Here is a 20,138-nt window from a genome sequence, read left to right as displayed (position 1 = left end):
CTAGACGAGTTTCGAACGGTAAATGAGGGGCCGCCAACCGAGCGATCCGCGAGATGCATCCTGCCTGGTTTTACTCAATGAAAATTCCAAAAGCGCTAGACCTGCATCCAAAAACTGGGTGGAGATCTTCCGCCCCATCGACGAACCGAGAGCCGAGCTTCAGAGCCGAATCCGAATCGGAGCCGATCTCAAAGCCGCTCCACTTGGGTTCCACAAACTCCGAGATACAGTATCTGAAAAGTGAGCGTGAAGCAGTCACCGCTGGAAGCTCGAACGGGCCACAAGCGGACAGCATTCTAGTAATTTGGGAAGAGAGAGGTGCACAGAAAGAAATAGCTAGTCGTTAGGTTAATAACGCGTAAAATAGAAAAATTGTTCCAAAAATTATAAGATTAGTTTCGTTGATCTTACTATCTTAGTATCTTCTCACTATGGCTTAAGTAATTATAGGCTAATGTCTTTTTAAAAACCTCAAAAATATATAGTTTTTGTGGGTCTGGTCATGTTAAAAATCTGGTTTTTATTTTCTCTCCGAATTTTGTTTATAAAGTTCTAAATTTTGAGATGATTTTAACTACACCTATGTATGTTACAAAAAGACGAAAAAGAAATTTTTAGATAAGGTTAGATAGTTTCTCTAGATTTAACAAGAAAATTATTTAATATTTTCCCGATCATAACATACTTAAATATCATTAGATTTCAATTGTTTCTATGATTAGCTCTGAATAGCACCTCGATTAAAAATATCCCATAATTTCTCTTGGTGCAAACTGTTTTGGGGGAATGGAAAAGTTCAACGGGTTCTTTCACTGATCGCAGATTAACATACGGTCAGAGAAGGGTCTCTAGTCTTAAACTTGTGTGTCCTACTTGGCACGAGACTGGAATCGGGCATTTTCAATGTCCATGTCCATGTTCAAGACCATGTCATGTGCCTTCTTCTTGGCCACTTCACACAGCTGCAACAGCAATTGCAACTGCAGCAGCAGCAAATGCAGCAGCAACTGCAGCTCTTGATGCCAGCTATTGCTGCTGTGCTTGTGCTGTTGCTGTTGCACGAAATCGATCAAATCAAAAATGACTTTGTGAAGTGACTAACTGCCTAACTGCCAGCTGCCGTTGCTAGTTGCTGCTGCTGCTGCTGATGTTGCTGTTGCTGTTGCAAGTTGCTGATGTTGCTGCCGCGGCTGCTGCGGCTGTCTAACAGTAGCTTGGCTGCTTTGATTTTTTGGCGCAAGTCCAAGTCCATGGACATACAACACTTCAAAATGAAAGCACATTCCCTTGTAGAAATTTTACCGTTACAGGTACAGCGCACCCCATGCACATCAGGTCGTTTGTCCAATGCCCGCTGTCCGTTGTCCGTTGTCCATTTTCCACTGCCATCATGCTGATGATCGGCCTAGGGATGTCAAAAATATATCAAAATATCAATATATCGATATTTTTTGCAAAAAAAAATATATTTATATCGTGATATTTATTTAGCCAAATATCACAATATCGATATTTTATTTTTCGATATTATTTGATATTTGCATATGGGCACTTCTACCAAAAGGTCCACCAAGTCAAAAACTTGAAACTTGAAAAAAACATATTTCCACATGATTTTGCCCCGATATTAGTTTCTAAATAGTTTGATCCTGAGCTTAACTAAAATTTTTGAGTACAGTTTGATTATTTTTCTGGCAAACCCCACCAATATACGCAAAAATTAGTTTTTAGCTATTTTGTATTATTTTTTGGACCTGTCTTCAGTTGGTAATATGTGACATTATTCTGTACTGAATGCTTAATTTACATGTTAAACTATTAAGTTAAATGCAAAACAGCCAGTAATTAAGGGATAGAGGTACAGAAATACACCTTTAAGAAATAAACGCTAAGAAAAAAGTCCCGAGCGACATGTCCCAAACGAATCTGGTTGAAACTGCATAAAAAAAACGGCAACAATTTTTAAGTAAAACCAAAACCATTTCAAAGCGACATGTTTGGACAACATTCTAAAAAAAATCGCATTCAAATATTTCATCAGAATTCACTAAATTCTGTTGTTGAATGAACTTTCCCGAAATCCACTTCTATTTTTGTGCCGAGCGAATACGGCAGTTTTTTAACGATATCTTAAAAACTAAAAATGGAACAAAATCAATATTTTTACACAAAATAGAGCTTGGGAAGAGTAAATAGAAAAGCCCATTATTAAAATTAAAATCAATTTTTTTTAAACTCTCTCATCTGTGCACAAAAAAATGAAGCGTGTTAAAATTTATTTCGGTGAAATTAAGAAATACAAACTAAGTGCAAACTTTGTTTGAAAACTTTTAAAACAAGTGGGAATACATCAAATATGTTATCCCACTTGAAAAACAAACACTTTTATGTGTGGAACTAATAAAATAAGAAATTATATTGTTTATACTTTTCTAGTGCTTTTACATTAATTTAAGGGCTAAAGTCCTTGTTGTTAGTTTATTTACGCGGCTAAAATTTTGAAACTCAACTGAAAAAAAAATATCAAAAGTATCTGATATATCGATGTTTTTTTGGCGATATATTATATATCATATTGATATTTTTCTTAAAGAAAATATATCAGCGATACGATATTTTTAAAATATTTGACATCCCTAGATCGGCCTGGCCAACACTTGGCAGCTTTATGGCTCAGATATTTGCAAATCTCGAGGTTCGCAGCGTCTTGAGCTGTTATTGTAGCTGTTCTCCTCTTGTTATTCTAGCTGATGATCTGCCATCATCTTCATCCCGACGAAGAGGAAGCTCAGAAGACGAAGGCCGAGATCTCTTCAGCCGCGTGCCACGGTCGTTGGTTATTTATTTGAGTCAATGAGTTCAAAACTATTTTTCTATTTTTCCTTAATGGCTTTTTCTTTCCACCCGCTCTCCCGCTCCCGCTTTCCACGATGCCCCCTGAATTTTCCTCTTCTCTTTTTGCTTTTTCCGGGGAAGGAAGCGCCTTGTTGTCTTCGCTTGATTGATGGTTTGATAATATGAAGTCGGTTGGGCTGTATTTTCGGTCCAGGCCCCTGTGGAGCAAAGGATTGTTATGATGGTCAGTGCTGCAAATGAGTTCAATTGAAGATTATCTTTTATTAATTAGCGTGGCGGGGGAATGTGGGTCAGCTCTGGAATCCGGTGGGTTGATTGGGGCATCCTTTGTGCCGTGATTGCGATCGGGTGGTGGAATGTGCAGGTGATTGACGGTGGAATGTTGAATCTTTTACTTTGAGTGAGTGTTTGCTTGGCGAAGAAATATATCAAGAGAAGGCTTTAAAAGGATTCGTATTAAATAATCAGTTAGTTTAATTAAATTAAATTAAAAAGGGAATTTATACGTTGAAAAGCAAGTGGGAGTAACCTAATTAGGAAGTATGAAAAGCTTGAAGTTATATCTATACCTAAATTTTATTTTAATGCGTTTTCTACAACGAACTTATTATATAAAAATACGAGAAATATTTAAAATATCGATTAATTGGAATGTTGCATCAATAACAAAGTGCACCACACCTTGAGAAAATTCCTCAGTCCGATCTCCACATAATTAAGTATTTAATTGCTCAGTTTTTCCTAGTAACTCCCATCGATGATCGCCATGTTTCGAACCTTGTCAACACACAAATCATGTTCTATGGAGTGAAGAATTTCCTGATTAACTTTGCCCCGGGAATCGCTACACCATTGACAGCCGAGCAGGTACATAAATACCAACATATTTATAAACACCGCTTAGCTCCGATTGGGAGCCATACATACAGGAAATTAGCATAAGGCCAGTCGATTCCCATAAGTCAGGCACGATGCCATGGAGATTATGCATAATTAAATTGTTCATATACAATAATTAGCCATAAGCAAATACACAAGCAGAGTGCCGCTGTTAAATGGCTAAATAAACGTTTAGTTTATGGCTTATACCTTTTAACTAAACGAGACAACAGTAAAGCCAAATAAACAATTTGATAAATTTATGCGAACTGCGACAAAAAAGCCGGAGAAATAATAAAAGCGAAAATCGAGCAGCAAAATGAGCCAAAGCAAAAAAAATTTAGGAGCGTTTAGGAGAGCTTTAACACCTCGGCGCCCCCACCGCTGTCCCCTTTTCGCCCCCTTTAACCCTTCAACGGCAGCTGCTGCACATAATTGGCCCGCAACGGAAAAAAAAGAAACAACAACATGAAGCGATCGTAAACATTTATTTTTCGTATACTTGTTGCAGGTGTGTCAGTGTGTGTATTGTGTACCTGTGTGTGTGGAAGACCCGCCCGCCTTTGGACCGCCGATGTTGTTGTTGTTGTTGCTGTTGCCGCTGGCGAGTTTTTTTGTTTAAACGTTTTCAAATCGCACAGCGAATGAAAACGAAAGAAAAAATGAAACACATCGAAAGTGAGCATATAACGAAGCGCTCCCCGGCAATGTTGTCGACGTATCAGAGCGCTCGTAGTGCCCCGATCCGATCCCCCATATACTCGTAGTGCCCCCCGTCCGATCCACTATTTCCGAGAGACTTTGCATGGCCGGTCGATCGGCCGGCGACCATCGCATGGCACATCGGGCTATGGCATCGTACACATGGGGAAATACATCCTAGGCACTTTAATAAGTATTTACATTGTAATATTGGTTGTACTGTTCCTGTTCAACCTTTATAATAATTGCCCTAAATACTTTATTTACTTTACAAAATTATTAAAGAAATTACTGCAAATCAAGTCAATGCAGATTTGTAATAATAATTAATAAAATATTTTTATATAATAATAACAAAAAGAAATTAAAATTCTTTATTTACGATTTGGGCTTGTGAAACTTAAATTAGTAGACCATTTTTTCCCGTGGATGGAGGTCGGGACCATGTAAATGCGCCAGTGACCACCATCGTTGTCGGTTCCACATTGCACCACTGGGCTTTTAAAGTGGAGAGCGTGCTCCACCATAGGAGATTCAGTTGGGTGGCTATCTGCTAGGAATGCGGAATGGAGGCAAGGAGACGAGCCGTAACAAACATGGCTATCTTTATGGCCCCCAACACTTTTAACTTTAATGGAAAAGTAAGAAAAAACAATTGGTAATGCAATTTTGGTTTATTTATTCATTTTTATTTATTCATTTTTATTTTATTCATTTATCGGCAGGGTCCTTATCAACTAATTTTTGACTAAACTAATTTTATTGGTAGCCAGAGTTCGATACTAAAGCCAGTTAAAGAACAATTACATAAAAGAAAAGAATACTTACAGAGACAAATATTCCCCTAAGCTTAATGTACCCTCAGTTGAAAAGCTAACTTTTATCGGGCCTTGTATAACACTTCTTTACAAAATAATTTTTTTTAAATACACCAAGGAGGATAATGGTAGTTCCTGGACCCTAGATAAAAAACAGAAGAAAAAAATTTTGGACATTTTTATACCCTTGTAGAGGGTATTATAATTTCAGTCAGATGTTTGCAACGCAAACAAGGAGACGTTTCCGACCACATAAAGTATATATATTCTTGATCAGCATCAATAGCCGAGTCCATTTAGCCATGTCCGTCTGTCCGTCTGTCTGTCTGTCCGTCTGTCCGTCTGTCCGTCTGTCCGTCTGTCCGTTTCTATCGCGATGAAACTTTCCCGAAAGTCTTCTTTCTATTGCAGGTAGTACATATGTCGGAGCGAGCCGGATCGGACCACTATATCTTAGGGCTCCCATAGGAATATTTAAACAAATATAAGAAAATTCATTGTAACTTTGTAGGAAGTAGGCGTTTTGATTCTTGACTACTTAAAAACAAAATTTAAATAAATAGAAACGCTGAATCTGGAATCCCTGGAACTGCACGGAGTGAGCATTCTTTTATCTGCAAGGGTATATAAGCTTCGGCTGGCCGAAGGTAGCTTCCTTTCTTGTTTAACACAAGTTTTCCCAAAAAACTTTAACATTTTGAGAATGCAATTTTTGGGGGTCCTTAAATTAAAGCCTTCAAGCGGATTGCTATATTAAAACCTCATAATAATGACCAAATGAATGGTCAAAACAAAAATTGATTTTGGAATCGCAATTCTTGATATTGGCAGTGCTATTTAAATTCTTTTTCATATGTATATGCACAGTTATGCGAACCAGTGCTCATAAACCTTCAGCATCTAAAGACATCAATTACTTTTGTCGTTTGGAAAAAATACAATTGGGTAAGGTGACCTAAAATTAAAATCACCCAGGAACTCTTTTACGTCAAATCTTTCATGACTGTTCTATTCTTGTTAAACACGAGCTATCGGTTTCTGCAGATCTCTGGCACTCTTAATGTAAACAAACAGACAAAGCATACACACACTCACAGCGCCGAGCATTCCACAATTGGCTCATTTGAGAATCGTTTGCTGCGTATCCAGAGACCTTCCCACCGGGAAAGTAAGAAGGTGGTTCTTTGTGTGCTGAAAATCCTGTTCCTTTTAGCAGAAAGTGTTGGAAATCCTGTTTCTTTCAGCAGGCGACGGTGTAGGGAAAATGTAAATTCCCAAGGAAAACCACATAGAAACCTCATTCCCCCCTTACTTTTTGTGTCACCCCCGTGTATTTTGAAACCAGAGACGGAAGAAATGTAAGGGGTGAATGAGGTTTTGTCCCTTCCGCTTGTATGGAGAAACCTCTTGAAAATATGTTATTTTCCAGAGGAATGTTCCCGCTGGGTTCCCCTGTTTTCCAGATACAGATACATTCAGAGGTATAGATACGGATACGAAGGCGAACTGTGGCCGTTGTTTGTCGTCGTGTTGTCGTCGTTCGTTTCTAATTATACGATAGGAGCGCTATGAGCCATGAAACGTGCGGGGTCTGACCTTCTCGCAGAGCCTGCATTCGAGTATATTGTACTAGTAGGTATATATAAAATATATTGCATCTGGGCCCGGGCCTGCATCTGTATCTGTATCTGGGCCCCTGAATGGATTTGGCTGCTTTATACTCGCAGGCGATTATTAAATTTTCAGCGTTTGGCCGGCAAAAGGCTTCTGTGGTAGCAGCTGTTATTAACTTGGGCGCTTGCCTCTTACATATTTAATTATTCGGGGGCCAGGCCTTTGAATTCTTGGGCGGGCCGGGACACTTGGCCTAATGCTTTTGGCCACAGCCCAGCCCCATGACCAACCTATTGGCCTTAATATCTGATGACGAATCCGTGTCCATCTCTCTTTGTAAAAACTCGTTTAATTGTTAACTATTAAACTGGATTAAGTGCTGTGTACGAATGGTTTTAAATAATATTTAGAGGAGAACACCTTCTGCTAACAGCATTCACATCAGATTGATTATTAGACTTAACAATTTACGGACTTATAATAGCTATGGAATGTAAGATATTTAAAAACACAGCAATTGACCACAAAGCACTTCCGTTAACTTGTAATCATATTAATTTTTATTAATTAATTTTACAACGTTTTTGTAAGCCATTCTATTTAAAAAAAAATAGAAAAAAAAGTTAACTTCCTTAAAGTAAGTAAATACAAATTCGTACGTATTTTAATTAAAGCTTTGAATATATTTTATTTATCTGATTAGTCGAGGTTGTAAATTAAAAATATAAAGCAACACCCATCACTTCCTAAGGGTTTTTTTATATAATTCCACAATTTACAGCTACAGTCACTGCTATTCAATTGCTTCTCCATCGATCCATCTTTACCCATGTCACCATTTGCCTTTCCCCCCACAATCCTCCGCTGAAGATTAACCGAAGTGCGCGACAGAGAAAAAAACCGAAATCTGATATATTTGTCTAACATCTTCGGCATTAAGCTCACCCCAGCCCAAAACGCGAGATTTCCGCATTAGAAACGATTTTTTAATTATTATTTTCAGACGCCTACACGCAAAACCGAAACTCGATGGCTTCGAGTGGATGCTCTGCTCAAATGTCAGGCTTATTAATACAACAGCCCCAACAGATCTCTCGACTCAAGTGCCGGGGATTTGTGGCTGGGGCTCGAGATCGAGTTGAGGACGCTGTGCATCTTTATGTGGGAGTGCGGGCTCCATTGATGACACGTCATTTGCTGGCATAGACATCTTCGTCAAATGTGTTAAGTTGCGCTAAGAGGGAAAACAGGTCTTCCAGTTCAACGGCAAGAGTGTCAGTAAAATGTCATGGAAAGCCACTTAGCTGGGAGTTTTCGATTTGTATTTTTTTCTTTAACTTTTCTGAATCGGATTCACAGCCTTCCCACATCCGCTGAAAACTGAAAACTGAGTATGTGAAACAAGAAATCTAAGAAGTGGCGATCAAACATTTGTCAATTTTCCTGCCCGGAGGTTGGTATTTGGCTTTGGTGCGATTGGTTCTTGCTCGCGGGCAATGCTCAATTACGGTTTTGATTTAAATCAGTCTACTGACCCCAAAAGTTCAGCTACGGAAATTGCAAATTTAATAATTGACTAGCTCAGAAAACTGTAAAGCCCAAACCAGGGGGCTTATTAATGCGATAACCTTGGCTGATTTAATTTCTGCCGTCTGTTCGCCGGGCCTGTGATTATCCAGCAGCAAGAGACCAAGAAAACCAAGCCGAAGAAAAAAACCAGCGACTTCCATAACAACAAAAGGAAAATCAAAACTTGCACAATTTCGACACTAAACGACGATGTCTGGGCCACTCTTCGACTGCCTTCGAGCTGCCAGTTAGTCGCATATTTAATTAAGAGATTGAGCAGCGCAAATAGTGTTGAACAATGGACAGCACGAGTCGCATCTACACTCAGAGAAATGACTCGCTGGAATCATCCTCGGGCATTGAGGTTTCGTAATCATAGTTTTCCGAGTCTAATTCCGATTCAATATCGTTAAGCAACTGAGGGCTATAGAAATCCGCATATTCACCGAGTTCTTCCCTTTCCACTTTAGGTTTTTTATCGAACTTGGTCTTCCGAAAGTAATTCTCGTACACATCTCCCAGGAATTTAGCGTTTTTGGGGACGGAATATTTTACATGAAAAGGCTCTTTGTTCGGACTGAAGCTCAACTCAAAGAAAGAGAAATGGACTCGATGGGCAAAGGGCTCCGGAATGCAGGAACTCAAGATCCAGTCCTTCATACTGTTTAAATCTTTCCGTGTTCCATCCATCAACCCAAAAGCTCGTTGTCCGTCGTCGGTGAATATTATATATCCGTTTATCTCTTTTCTTCGGCAGCGATGGACTATTCGAACTCGAAAATCATTACCTGGCAGTATGTTGCGAAGCTGAAACTCAATCGTGAAGCGAGTATTCTTGTCAAATGTCCAATTTTTGGGAATATTATTAGTCATTGTTGTCTTGGTTTTTATAGTGCAAAAATCGTGTATAAAATATGGTAAAGTATTAAAATATTTAAGTGTAACAATTTTGGTTTGTGTAAAATGGTATTTGTTCTGCTTGCTTAATTTAAATGTGACTGTCGTTTTGGTTTCTTTGTATGTTTTAAAATAAAAAAATGAAGGAAAACGCACAGTATGAGTATTATAACTATAATAATACTGTATTTAATTACACGTGAACCACGCAATAAGTTTTTGGAAGCTATAATAGTAATAGTGTTTATCAATTGGTAGAAAATACCACGGAAAAAGTATCATTTTTCATAAACCAAAGATGATTTAATACATAATATATCCGGTTCGGATTCGGTTCAAATACGAAAAATATTCTATTCGAAATGCTTTGAACCGTAACTCTGTTCCGGAATGGTTCACAGTCCTGGGTTGAATATTTTGGAATATTTGTTTTATAACTGTATAGTTATTTATATTATTTAACAGATAACACTTGAATCATCAGAGTGTCTTATTTTCATTACCCTTCAAATTTCAAAAATCCCAACCTGAATTCACAAAAATGTCGCTGGAACTGGTGCCCCAGTCTGAGCCGGAGAAGGTATACCTAATAACCTACGAAATGCGTGTACCCGAAGATACCGCTGCGGCCCTCTTGCCAATTGTGGCCCAAAAAGCCACAGAGCTGGGAGTGTGTGGCTACATCGCGCATACGCACTGTGGCCGCAAAGTGGGCGGCGAACTGGAGGGCGCAGAGACTGGTCTTCAGGCGATGGTCGAGTGGCTGCTGGCCAAGAGCCAAGGGAAAGATCTTGGGGACGGGGAGAAGATCAAAAGCCAGATGACGGAGCCACGATTCTCGAAGTGGAAGCTGCAATCAGGGGCCAAATACGATGATTTCTTCTGCTGTTGAGTGCTGCCTGCTGCCGAGAGGAGTTGATTAAAAATCGCAAATTGCATTGGCCCCAGAATATTGTTTCGAGTGCATTTTCATCTCATAAACCATAACAATCAGTGTCGGCTGCTGCTGCTGCTGCCGCTGCTGCTGCAGTTGGGCCATTGAACAATAGCCTGGCTGACTCGAAGCTGACTTTTCAAAGTCAAAAACGCGATTGTATCATCAGTACTTTTCGGGGCGCGCTCTCTGCCTCTGATTTTCTTTCGTTCATTTTCAGATATTTTCCGCTCAGCACTCGCAGATAAAGTTGAGGAGCCCGAGTTGCGGCGAAAAACAATCGAATCAATTCATTTTTCTAGGGCGTACTGTGCCACTTGAACGTTGAACTGCAGACGCCCCAATGCTGACTACCGCTGAGGTTTCGCTTTTGGTTTTCCATCTCCTCCGGAGTTGCCATTGTCTTCCAAGACGGCAGCTCGGTCTTGATCGTGCCCCGGCACTAGTCATTTTAATTTTTCAAGATTTTCCGAGCGCTGTGCTTCTGCGCATTTCGCAATCTGAACTCTATAAATCTCTTGCGCCGGTGTGTTAGATTTATGGGTTATGGGCCAAATGGGAGCGGGCCAAGCCAAATGTTCTATGGGCCCCAAAAACAAAAAACGGCCGCCCCAAAAATCTGCGATCCGGGCGATTCAATTAGATCTAAACGCTGTCAACATCCAGGCACTAATAACCCACAACAAACTGGGAGAGGGGATTAAAAAACAACAAAAAAATGAAAATAGAAATAAAACCAAGAGTGTCGTCTGGCCTGTGTCTGTGGCATAATGTTGCATAATATTTTATGCATGCAGAGCTGGCAGATTGCAACATGTTGCCATGTTGCAGCTCCAACTTCGACGCCGGCTCCGCCGATGCTGATGCTGATGATGATGATGATGCATAGCCCCAAGAATCGCTGAGACAGCCAAGCGCTGTGGCGCCCCTCCCTGAATCTGAAAATCCTGAAAACCTTTGCCGACATCCAGCTGTGTGAGCCCGGGCTCAAAGTGTGTCGAATATTCAAGTGAAAATTTCGCCCCAGCCCCAAAGACCCGCTGCGCAGAGTCCTCCAGAGTGCGGCGCTTCGATGACGTTGAGCTTGGATTTGAATCTGAATCTGGATCCGACCATGTGTTGGTTGGTCTCTCTGCCCATGCATGCATGCCAGGCATCGACACTTCGAAAAAATCATGGTATCGGAAGTATTTATTATCGAGATGAGTCAGTAGTTGTTATACTATTTTTAAAAAATATATATGTGTTGTTATAAAATATTTAAGAGCTAGTCAATGTAAGTGGATTAATGTTAGCCCTTTAAAATAGTTCGTATATACAGAGAATAAGTTAACTGTGATACCTATATTTTAGTACACAAAAACAAAAATTGATATGAAACAATAATCACGTAATTATAAGGACTTGCTTTTTGCACGCTGATTCGTCAAAATTATATTATTTACATGGTGAATATATATTTACATGGTATAAATTCCAGAAATTTACCATGCGCATGTTGATTTGATCCCAGCGTGTTTTTTTTGCGCGTATCTATTTCAAAAATTATGATCTAGATTTGGTTTTTTTTTCTATATCTGTATTTTTAACCAAATATTCATCGTTTTTACTTAGAACATTATTAAAACTTAAGATGGGAACTATTTGGATGTGATAAAGTGTCGAATTGATGATCAATTTGATTCATATTATTTTCTCTGCATATTTGCATCTCGTGGTTATGGGATATCGCTACGTATCCGAGGCAGAATAGGTGGGTAGCTCAGAGTCTCGGTCTCTGGTGTTTTTCGTTGGGTCTTGGTCTGGTATTTGATTAGACGGCAAAAGGCGACGGCGGCAAACTTGATCGCGTTGCTGTTGTTGCTGCTGTTTCTGTTTGTTGTTGTTGCTGTTTCTGTTTGTTGTTTTTGCTGTTGCCCGATGTTGTTGCTCTGGCTCTTTAAGTCGAACAATTACATTTTAAGCGTAGCACAACCTTGGATACCGTTATATTTTTGCAGTTGGTTGGGCGTGTGTTCAGCAAATTACCCAGCAAGCATTTGCAGCAGAAATATTTGATTATAATTTCGTTGAAAACAATCGTTATAGAGTAAAAATTAAAAGGTAAAAGGAGAACAAATCGGTTTTAATGTGGCAAAATTATTGTTTAAAATTAAATCAGTGTTTTTTTTATTATTACTTTAATATTTTAATATATTTTTACATAAACGAAATTCATTAGATATTTATAACTTTCGTCCCCTAATTTTCTTGATTTTCTTTTTATCTAATAAATTCGCTGTGAAAAATTATATATAACATTTATCAAACGCTTCTATTCTTATATTAAACTAATATTTGGTTTAACAACGCCTAATGCCTTGTTAACCAAATTCAAATTACTCTTCTTCAACCTCATTTCTGCCAACTAAGGCTGCCATTTCCCCTCGAAAACTCCCAAAAAGGGATCCCCGACCAAAACCTTTACTCCCGCGAAATGTTGATTTGGTTATGGGCCGCAGACACCGCACCGCTGGGCTAAACACGACTCGGCAATCTGCAAACGTAGCAGCGTTCGACAGTCGACAGTCGCCCCGATCGGCCAGTCAGTCTCCGAATCGGACTGAAATCCAGGCCCAGCCAGGTTCAGAGCAAAGAGCCAAGACTGTAGACCGTAGACTGAGGACTGAGGACTGAAGACCAGACCTGGCCAAAAGCGAGTCGACCACACCCGCACACTTCATTATTTTTATGTCGCCTGTGGTGGTACGATTTAAACGACAAACGCGGCAGCCGGCGAGCAGACGTTGGCGAATGGATCGCAAGACTTTGGAGCCAGACTTTGGAGACCGTGGCACGACATCCACCGAGAACTCCCCCTGCTCACCCAGGCAATGGACAGAAAAAAACCCCGAAAAAAAGAAATAGGCACAAAAAGAGCCAAAAGCAAGCCAAGAAATTAGACGCATTCGACGTTTTGGAACGAGCGACAAGTCAAAGTAGCAAAAGACCCGGGCACAAGCTAACTCCCTATCCCTCTCCCACCTCTTCCCAGCCCATCTCTTTCTATCCAGCTATGCCCATCTCTTTCTGCATCTTCGGGCACGTTGCTCCTTTTTGGAGCCAGGGCACATCTCATGTTGATGTTACAATTGCTGCTCCGTTCATTGGATTTTCGGTTCGGTTTTTTTTTGCGATCGTGCGCCAGTTCAAATGTGCCTAGTGGGTTTGGAAATTTGTAGCGCCCAAAACACCAAAAACAACAACCACAGCCAGTACAACGGCAACAACAATTACCCACAATTACAACAATAACGAAACAGCAACAAAAACAACGCAGGCCAAAGGAAACTTCGTTAGTGGCCAAAAAGAGATCCAATGTGGTGCCTCAAAAGTGCACTGGGAAAAACAGCTAGGCATTTTAATTTAATTTTGGTTTTATTTCTTCCTAACGCTGCAAGTTCAAAAAATACTTATAAATTCATTCATTCAAGGGTAAAGACATAAAAGTTTGTATTTATTCTTCAATATAATAAACTCGATATACATATTGTAAAGTTTTTTCATTCAATTTTTTAGTGTCCATTTTTTGTTGATCAGATTACAAACAAAATTTTAATTTAAAATATTCGATTTTTAAATTGGATGATTAACATTTTTAAATTGTTTTATATAGAAACAAGAACAGGGTTAGATCATTTTATATTTCGAACTTGTACATTTTAAATATTTTCTTTTACTTTTGTAAATTTGTATGTTGTTAATCTTAAATATTTGAAAATAAATAGTTTGCACAAAAAACGTTATTAAGAATAGATTTAATTTTAATTCTAGTGTATGCTTTGTTTTCCCAGTGTATAATCTTCAGTTCCAGCCAGGGTTTCAGCTAGAGTTCCTAAAGGTTCCAACATGAGGGAGTTTGAGGTTCGGATGGTTAGCGGGGAACCGGTGTAATTTATCTTGATGTTTAAATCAATAATAACGCCGTCAGTGTGCGTTTGCTTTTAGCGACTTTTGATCGCTTCACCAGCCAAAAAAGCAACCAAAAAACCAAAGTCAGTCAGGGAGTCACAGAGTCAGTCAGTCAGTCGCTCCATCGATATTTTAATAGATGTTGCTGCCGCGCGATTATTGTTATTATTACTGTGGGGAATTTCAATATGCGGCCGCCGTTTGCGCAGATTATTAAGGCACGAACAGGAAAATTACGTCGATGACGACGACGCCGCGACACGGAGTGTTTTCATAATTATTGCTATAGGCTATAGGCTTTTGATCTGGTTTCGTTCTGGCCACAATCGGTGCGAGTGTGTGAGTGCTGGCATGCCGCCCCAGTAGGCCGCGTTTTGGAGACACGGTTCTTGGTCTGGCGTCTACGCCTATTCGTCTGCTGATCTTTACGAGCTCTGCTTCAGATTTTCCTACATTTTTCTTCTATTTTGTTGTATTTGTTTTCTATTTTTTCTATTTTTTGTCCATTGTTCAGTCAGTTTGGCTGAAGAGCTGCGATTGCCTGAGGTTTCTGTATTTAGTTGTGGGCCGAATTGTTTCGTAATTGTAAAATATGTTGTTATGCTTTAACTTGTTGTTGCTGCCGCTGCGATGCGACAAATGTGTGTACAGTTAGCCGAGGGCTGTGGCATCTGCGCAAAATGCGGGGGCGGCGTAATGGAGGGGGCGTGGTACATACATGCACTGGGAATTTTCACTTCTATTTGATCTGGGAAAGGCAATGTTCCGATTGTGCTAAGGAATTTAACTTCGTTTGAATGAGTAACGATTGGGGGGAGTACGATTGAAGGAGCTTTCTTATGAGACCCAAAATACATCCCAACGGATTTGATTGGCTCTTTGAAATTCACTCGGAATTCTTTAACAACCTTAATTAATAAAGGCTTTTGTTGCCTCGTATAAAATATTTTTGATCATAAAATATTTTTTTCGTATTATATTCTTTATTTAATTATACAAATGTGACTATTAAAATTATCCGGCCCATAAGATGTTTCTCAAGATCCGGTAAATAAATATGTTATGATTTTAAGGGTGGATTGGCGTGACTTTTATGAATGCCATTCGACCTGATTTTTTAACCCCTAATTTATTTTCCCTAAAAGATTCTTTATATATCTGATGTTTTCATATATTTATAATTCAGTTTACAAGTTCTGGTAATTTAATGTAATATGATTTTAAGGTAAAATAGGCGTGACTCCTATGAACTGTCATTCGAGCTGCTTTATACATGCTAATACTGCTAATACATTTTTTAGATATCTAAGTTTTTCATATACTTATGATACAGTTTTCTTTAGTTGTATTACTATAAAATTTAACTAAAAAGTTTAGATTATTAAATTGCATAATATATAATAATATCCTAATTTATTATATAATTTCTGCATTTCCCTTTCTATAGAAATCGATTCTGTATCGTTCTTCGTCACTGGCGGTGTCACTGTGCGTATGCGCGTTGTCCGAGCTGATTCGTTGCGCATACGCCTCGCATGCCACACGACAGCCATTTCGGCTCGGATTACCGAGTTGTAAAAATGCCGAAAAAAAGCAAACGATGCAATGCAATGCACACAGATGCACTCGCACTCACTCATACACTCAGAAAGACACTCACACCGACACTAGCACGTTTTAGTGCCCATTAACGAGCAATTGCAATTTAAACTGGATCGCTCAGTTAGCAATTTGGAGCGTTGCTTTTATGCAACACACAGCATCGCAGTTGCAGCCTCTCCTGGCTGCACCCCTCTCATCCCCTCCCCCTCCAACCACCCAGCTGGCATTTTGTGGTATTTTGGACAAATGTAGATTTTTTTGCAGTTGGGGTTGAGCGGCCTGTGGGTCCAGCGAGCATCGCATCGCATATTTTCGTCTTTGGTTTTAGTTTGACTTGCACTATTTGCACAGGGAAAAATATCACCAAAATTGGTAATTAATTTATATTTTCCATAAATGGTATTGGAAATGTATGAGGGAATTAGGCCTAAAGTTATAAATAGTCATGTAAACTTTAAGAGGAAGCCAATAGTTATTTTGATTTTTAATATAATCGAATATAGCATGGGATTCATAGATTAAGTCTCATTAAATAAGAACAAAGTATTAAATAAAGAATATAATACATTGATAATAATTTTGTTTTTTAAGTTTATTAAAGCAATTAAAACTGTTTTGATAATCCTTTTTTTTCTTCGTTACTGGTTGCCCTAATTTTTTCCTGCTGGACCATTGGGCTGCTGAGTCTGCCGCCCCGAAAGCAAACGCCACGTACGTGCAACTGCAACTGCGGCGGTGGTGCCTCACAATGCATTTCATCAGCAGTCGGAGCAGCTGCCCGCCTGCCTGGTCCACTGCCCATGTGCCTGGTGGCTCTGGTGGCCCGTTGCCTTACCACGGCTTAGACACACTCTTGATTTTGCGCAGCCGCCGCGCTTTTTTTTAGCTGTGCTGCCTCCTAGATTATACGTTACGTTTCTTTGCGTTTGCCTGGGCCAGACTTAGATATAGATATGTCTGCGAATGTACCGGGGAAAATAGTTTTATCTTTTTGAATAGGATACTTTTAGGAATGATAACTATTTGGTAAAAATATAGGAAATATTAAACAATGATAAAGGACGTACAGAATCATTCTAGCAGCGACTTTTATTTAAAATACCTAAAAAAAATTGGTAATTGTTTTTCGAATTTTCCTTTTTTTTATGAACTTTGTGTACGCAAGTAAAAATAGCAATATTTTTGAAAAAGGAAAACTGAAAATATTTTAAATTTGACATTGTTATGAAATGAATAAAGGTCTAAATAAATGGTTGTCTTCCGCATCTCCGCTTATTAGGCGTACCCCTTTAAAAGAAGCTTTATGAATTTGTTGTCAAATTTTCGCATTAAAATCAATGTGTTGAACGCAGATTGGTAGGGATATGAGTTTTCTGTTTTAAAATACGTTTTCCACTCCCCTTTTCCCCGTGTGTACGAGTGTTTAGTATTTCTGTTGGCGGCTAATAGCGAAATGTTGGCTATATGGCCCTGCTTCGTTAGATATAGATAGCATTCGATATTCGCCCGGTGCCGGCTGCAGTTGCAGTTGCAGTTTGCAGGCCGCCCCTCCTCCCGCGGAAACCCCCCATGGAACTCCTCCTTCGAAGTCTGGCATGCCTTCCTTGAGAGATAATCAGGCAGCAGCCTCAGACTAGCGATTCAGTTGCTCCAAGCTGGCCGGATGGCAGTTGTTGCTGCTGCTGTTGCTGCTGCTGCTGCTGCGCCTAATGCAAAAATTCGATCAGCTGCATTTTGCAGATCTCGACCCATATTTCTGCTATATATAAAGTTAGCTGGCTGTTGTTGTTGCTTGCCGCGGCTTAAACTGGTTTTGATTTGCATACACGTTGGACGCAGGAGTGCGCGATGAGTGTGCTTAGTCATATTGGGCGGCCATTAGAATGCACCAAAAAAAAGCGCTGAAAAAATCAGCAAAAACCGAGCAAACTTCAGCTGAAGTCGGGGCAGCAGTTGCAACAAAATAGCAGTAAAAGAATATCCATTGGACCCACCTAAACTAGTTTTATATATCGTTGATTTAGAGCAGCAGAGCTAGCCACATTCGTTTCGCGTTGATGTTGCTGCTGTTGTTGTTGCTGGTGTTGTTGTTGCTGTTGCCGTGTTGCATGTTGCAATCGATTGCGAAACGAAATGTGCGACCCACTGCGACTAATCTTCACAGAGCCTGGGCAGGCTCAAAATCTTAACTTGGCCCGACTCTTTGTTTTCCCTTGTTCGTAATTAAGCATACGTCGTGTGGCACATGCGCCAGTTGATAGTTGCCAGTTGCTATATGCTAGATGCCAGTTTCAGTTGGCAACTGGGATGCCAACCCCACCCTCCGGCGTTCGTATCCATCGGATACTTTCACAATCCGCCGCTGCAGTTGGTCAGCTTCGGGCCAACGAGCTGCTGCTGCTGCTGCCGCTGCCGCCATTGTCGACAACTTCAAATTGTAACACACAAATTCTAAGGTGTGTCAAGACGGCCATTTAGATTGTGAACAAGAATTATCTGCCAGGCCAGCCAAGAGCCAACAGCCGAGAGTCCAAGAGACAGGGAAGGCCAAGAATTTGTCGGCTAATAGAGAACGGTGTGTGCTGGCACTTAATGATGCCAACTTGTGTCGCCCCGGCAAATAAATCAATAAAAGCACACCAAAACCGAGTCAAATATACAAGCGGACAAGAGTGAAAAACGCGGCCAGCGTGCAAAGGCATCTGATGAAAACGTGCAAGCGATTTTTACACCCTTGCCGGTGGAAAATCTAAGGAGAGTCTGAGCCTTACTGCAAAATCAAGCAGATACCGGAATACCCTAACAAGAAAACACAACGACCTCACCAAATACTTGTTAAAAAAATATATTTTTTCAAATTCCTTGCTTATAACTACTGATCTTACGTTATAGGTTCTATATTGTTCTTTATATTTGTTTATGTTTCTTTATTTATGTCTTAAAAAAACGATTCAAATTCATTGCTTATATTTACTTATCTTACATTGTAAGTTCTATATTATTCTTTGTATTTGTTATCCCATTTAAAATAATGTCTTAAAAAAGATTTAGGTTGTGTAATTTTCAGCTTTTTAAATTTATATCTACTGAGATAAAATAAATAACACATTAATCGTGTGTTACGGACCTCAGATAGTACCTTTCAAAAGGGTATTCAATTAGAGCAGTGGGTGTTGACTCTTATATGGTGTTATACTTTTCGTAGTAATTAAATTAAAGTGTTTTGAAAGGTTAAAGAGCATAAAAGAAGTAGACCTTAATGAATAATAACATTAACAATAAATCGCATTGTTATGGAATCCTTAAAAATAGTAATTAGTAAATAATAACCAGAATGTGTTTATTCATTTTTATAAAAGGATTATTAAGCTTTATATCCTTAAGCTTTTATAGCTTCACCAAAGGTGTCCAACTAAAAGGGATACAACATAATTGTTGCAAAGTCAAGCACTGCCATTTGACTGAAAAATACCTCCAATCAAAAATGTGAGGTAGCTCACATCGAATGCATTAAGTGTATCACCCCGATCCGCTGCCGGCCTAGGAATGCCTTTCAGCAAGTACGAGTATATCGCTCGGCCTGTCAGACCTCGGAAGGTTACAGATATCGAAAAGTAACTGGCATCTCATTATAATTTACAAGCAATCTACGGTGGCCAGACGACATCTCCCCCAATACCGGCCCAAAAATGCTCCCAGCTCGATCCGAAACCGAATTGAATAGAGCAATTGATTCCAATCCGATCCGATTCGATCGCCTGCTTATAAACAAGTCATAAGCGCTTTTTATGAGCTCCTCTCAATTAAACGAGCCCGCGATCGTCGGGGCTTCGAGCAAAGTGTCGCCAGACATCGCTGATATATCCACATATCTGTCTATATAGATGCATCCCTCTCTGTGTCGAGTATCCCCACCTCTCTTTCCCACTAGTTATCGCCGCCAATCGAACGCTGCGTTTGACGCAATTAAATTGTCACTTTTCGTTTTGTTGAGACGATGTTTTTTGCTCCAACTTTTATTTTTTTGCGCGATTTTTGTTAAGTGCACTGGTTTTTCTTGAACCACCTCGTTGTTACTGTTTTATCTGTAGCGCGACATCGTCTGATCTAAGTTGCCTATAAGTATATATATATGTGATCTCTGCTCATATATACCTATAAAACACTTTGCCGCCTTCCTGACTTCTTATCACGCGTCTTCTGTGCGCCTGTGCATTTAGTATATGTGCAATAATTCTATTCGCAATTGGCAAATTCTTACTAATTATTTAATCGCTTTGTATTTCAATATGGCAGAGTTGGCTGTAGCGGTGAAT

The 20,138-nt window shown here is 39.6% G+C and overlaps 2 protein-coding genes across 2 annotated transcripts; one reads left to right on the top strand and one right to left on the bottom strand.

Moving 5' to 3' along the window:
* Positions 1-8,630: 8,630 nt before the first annotated feature.
* LOC108069885 (uncharacterized) lies at positions 8,631-9,466 on the bottom strand. The gene has a single exon (XM_044395171.2). The coding sequence runs from the start codon at positions 9,309-9,311 to the stop codon at positions 8,763-8,765; it is 549 nt and encodes a 182-aa protein (XP_044251106.1). The 5' UTR covers positions 9,312-9,466; the 3' UTR covers positions 8,631-8,762.
* Positions 9,467-9,803: 337 nt separating this feature from the next.
* On the top strand, positions 9,804-10,287 carry LOC108069886 (uncharacterized). The gene has a single exon (XM_017160148.3). It carries the CDS (start codon positions 9,877-9,879, stop codon positions 10,225-10,227), a length of 351 nt encoding a protein of 116 aa, XP_017015637.2. The 5' UTR covers positions 9,804-9,876; the 3' UTR covers positions 10,228-10,287.
* The last annotated feature ends 9,851 nt before the right edge of the window (positions 10,288-20,138 follow it).

The sequence above is a fragment of the Drosophila takahashii genome, chromosome 2L (assembly GCF_030179915.1).
Source record: "Drosophila takahashii strain IR98-3 E-12201 chromosome 2L, DtakHiC1v2, whole genome shotgun sequence".
NCBI lineage: Eukaryota > Metazoa > Arthropoda > Insecta > Diptera > Drosophilidae > Drosophila > Drosophila takahashii.
This window is presented reverse-complemented; position numbering and strand designations above follow the sequence as displayed.

Coding starts and splice junctions, on each gene's coding strand:
- LOC108069885 (XM_044395171.2), bottom strand. CDS start 9,311: ATGACTAATAATATTCCCAAAAATTGGACATTTGACAAGAATACTCGC.
- LOC108069886 (XM_017160148.3), top strand. CDS start 9,877: ATGTCGCTGGAACTGGTGCCCCAGTCTGAGCCGGAGAAGGTATACCTA.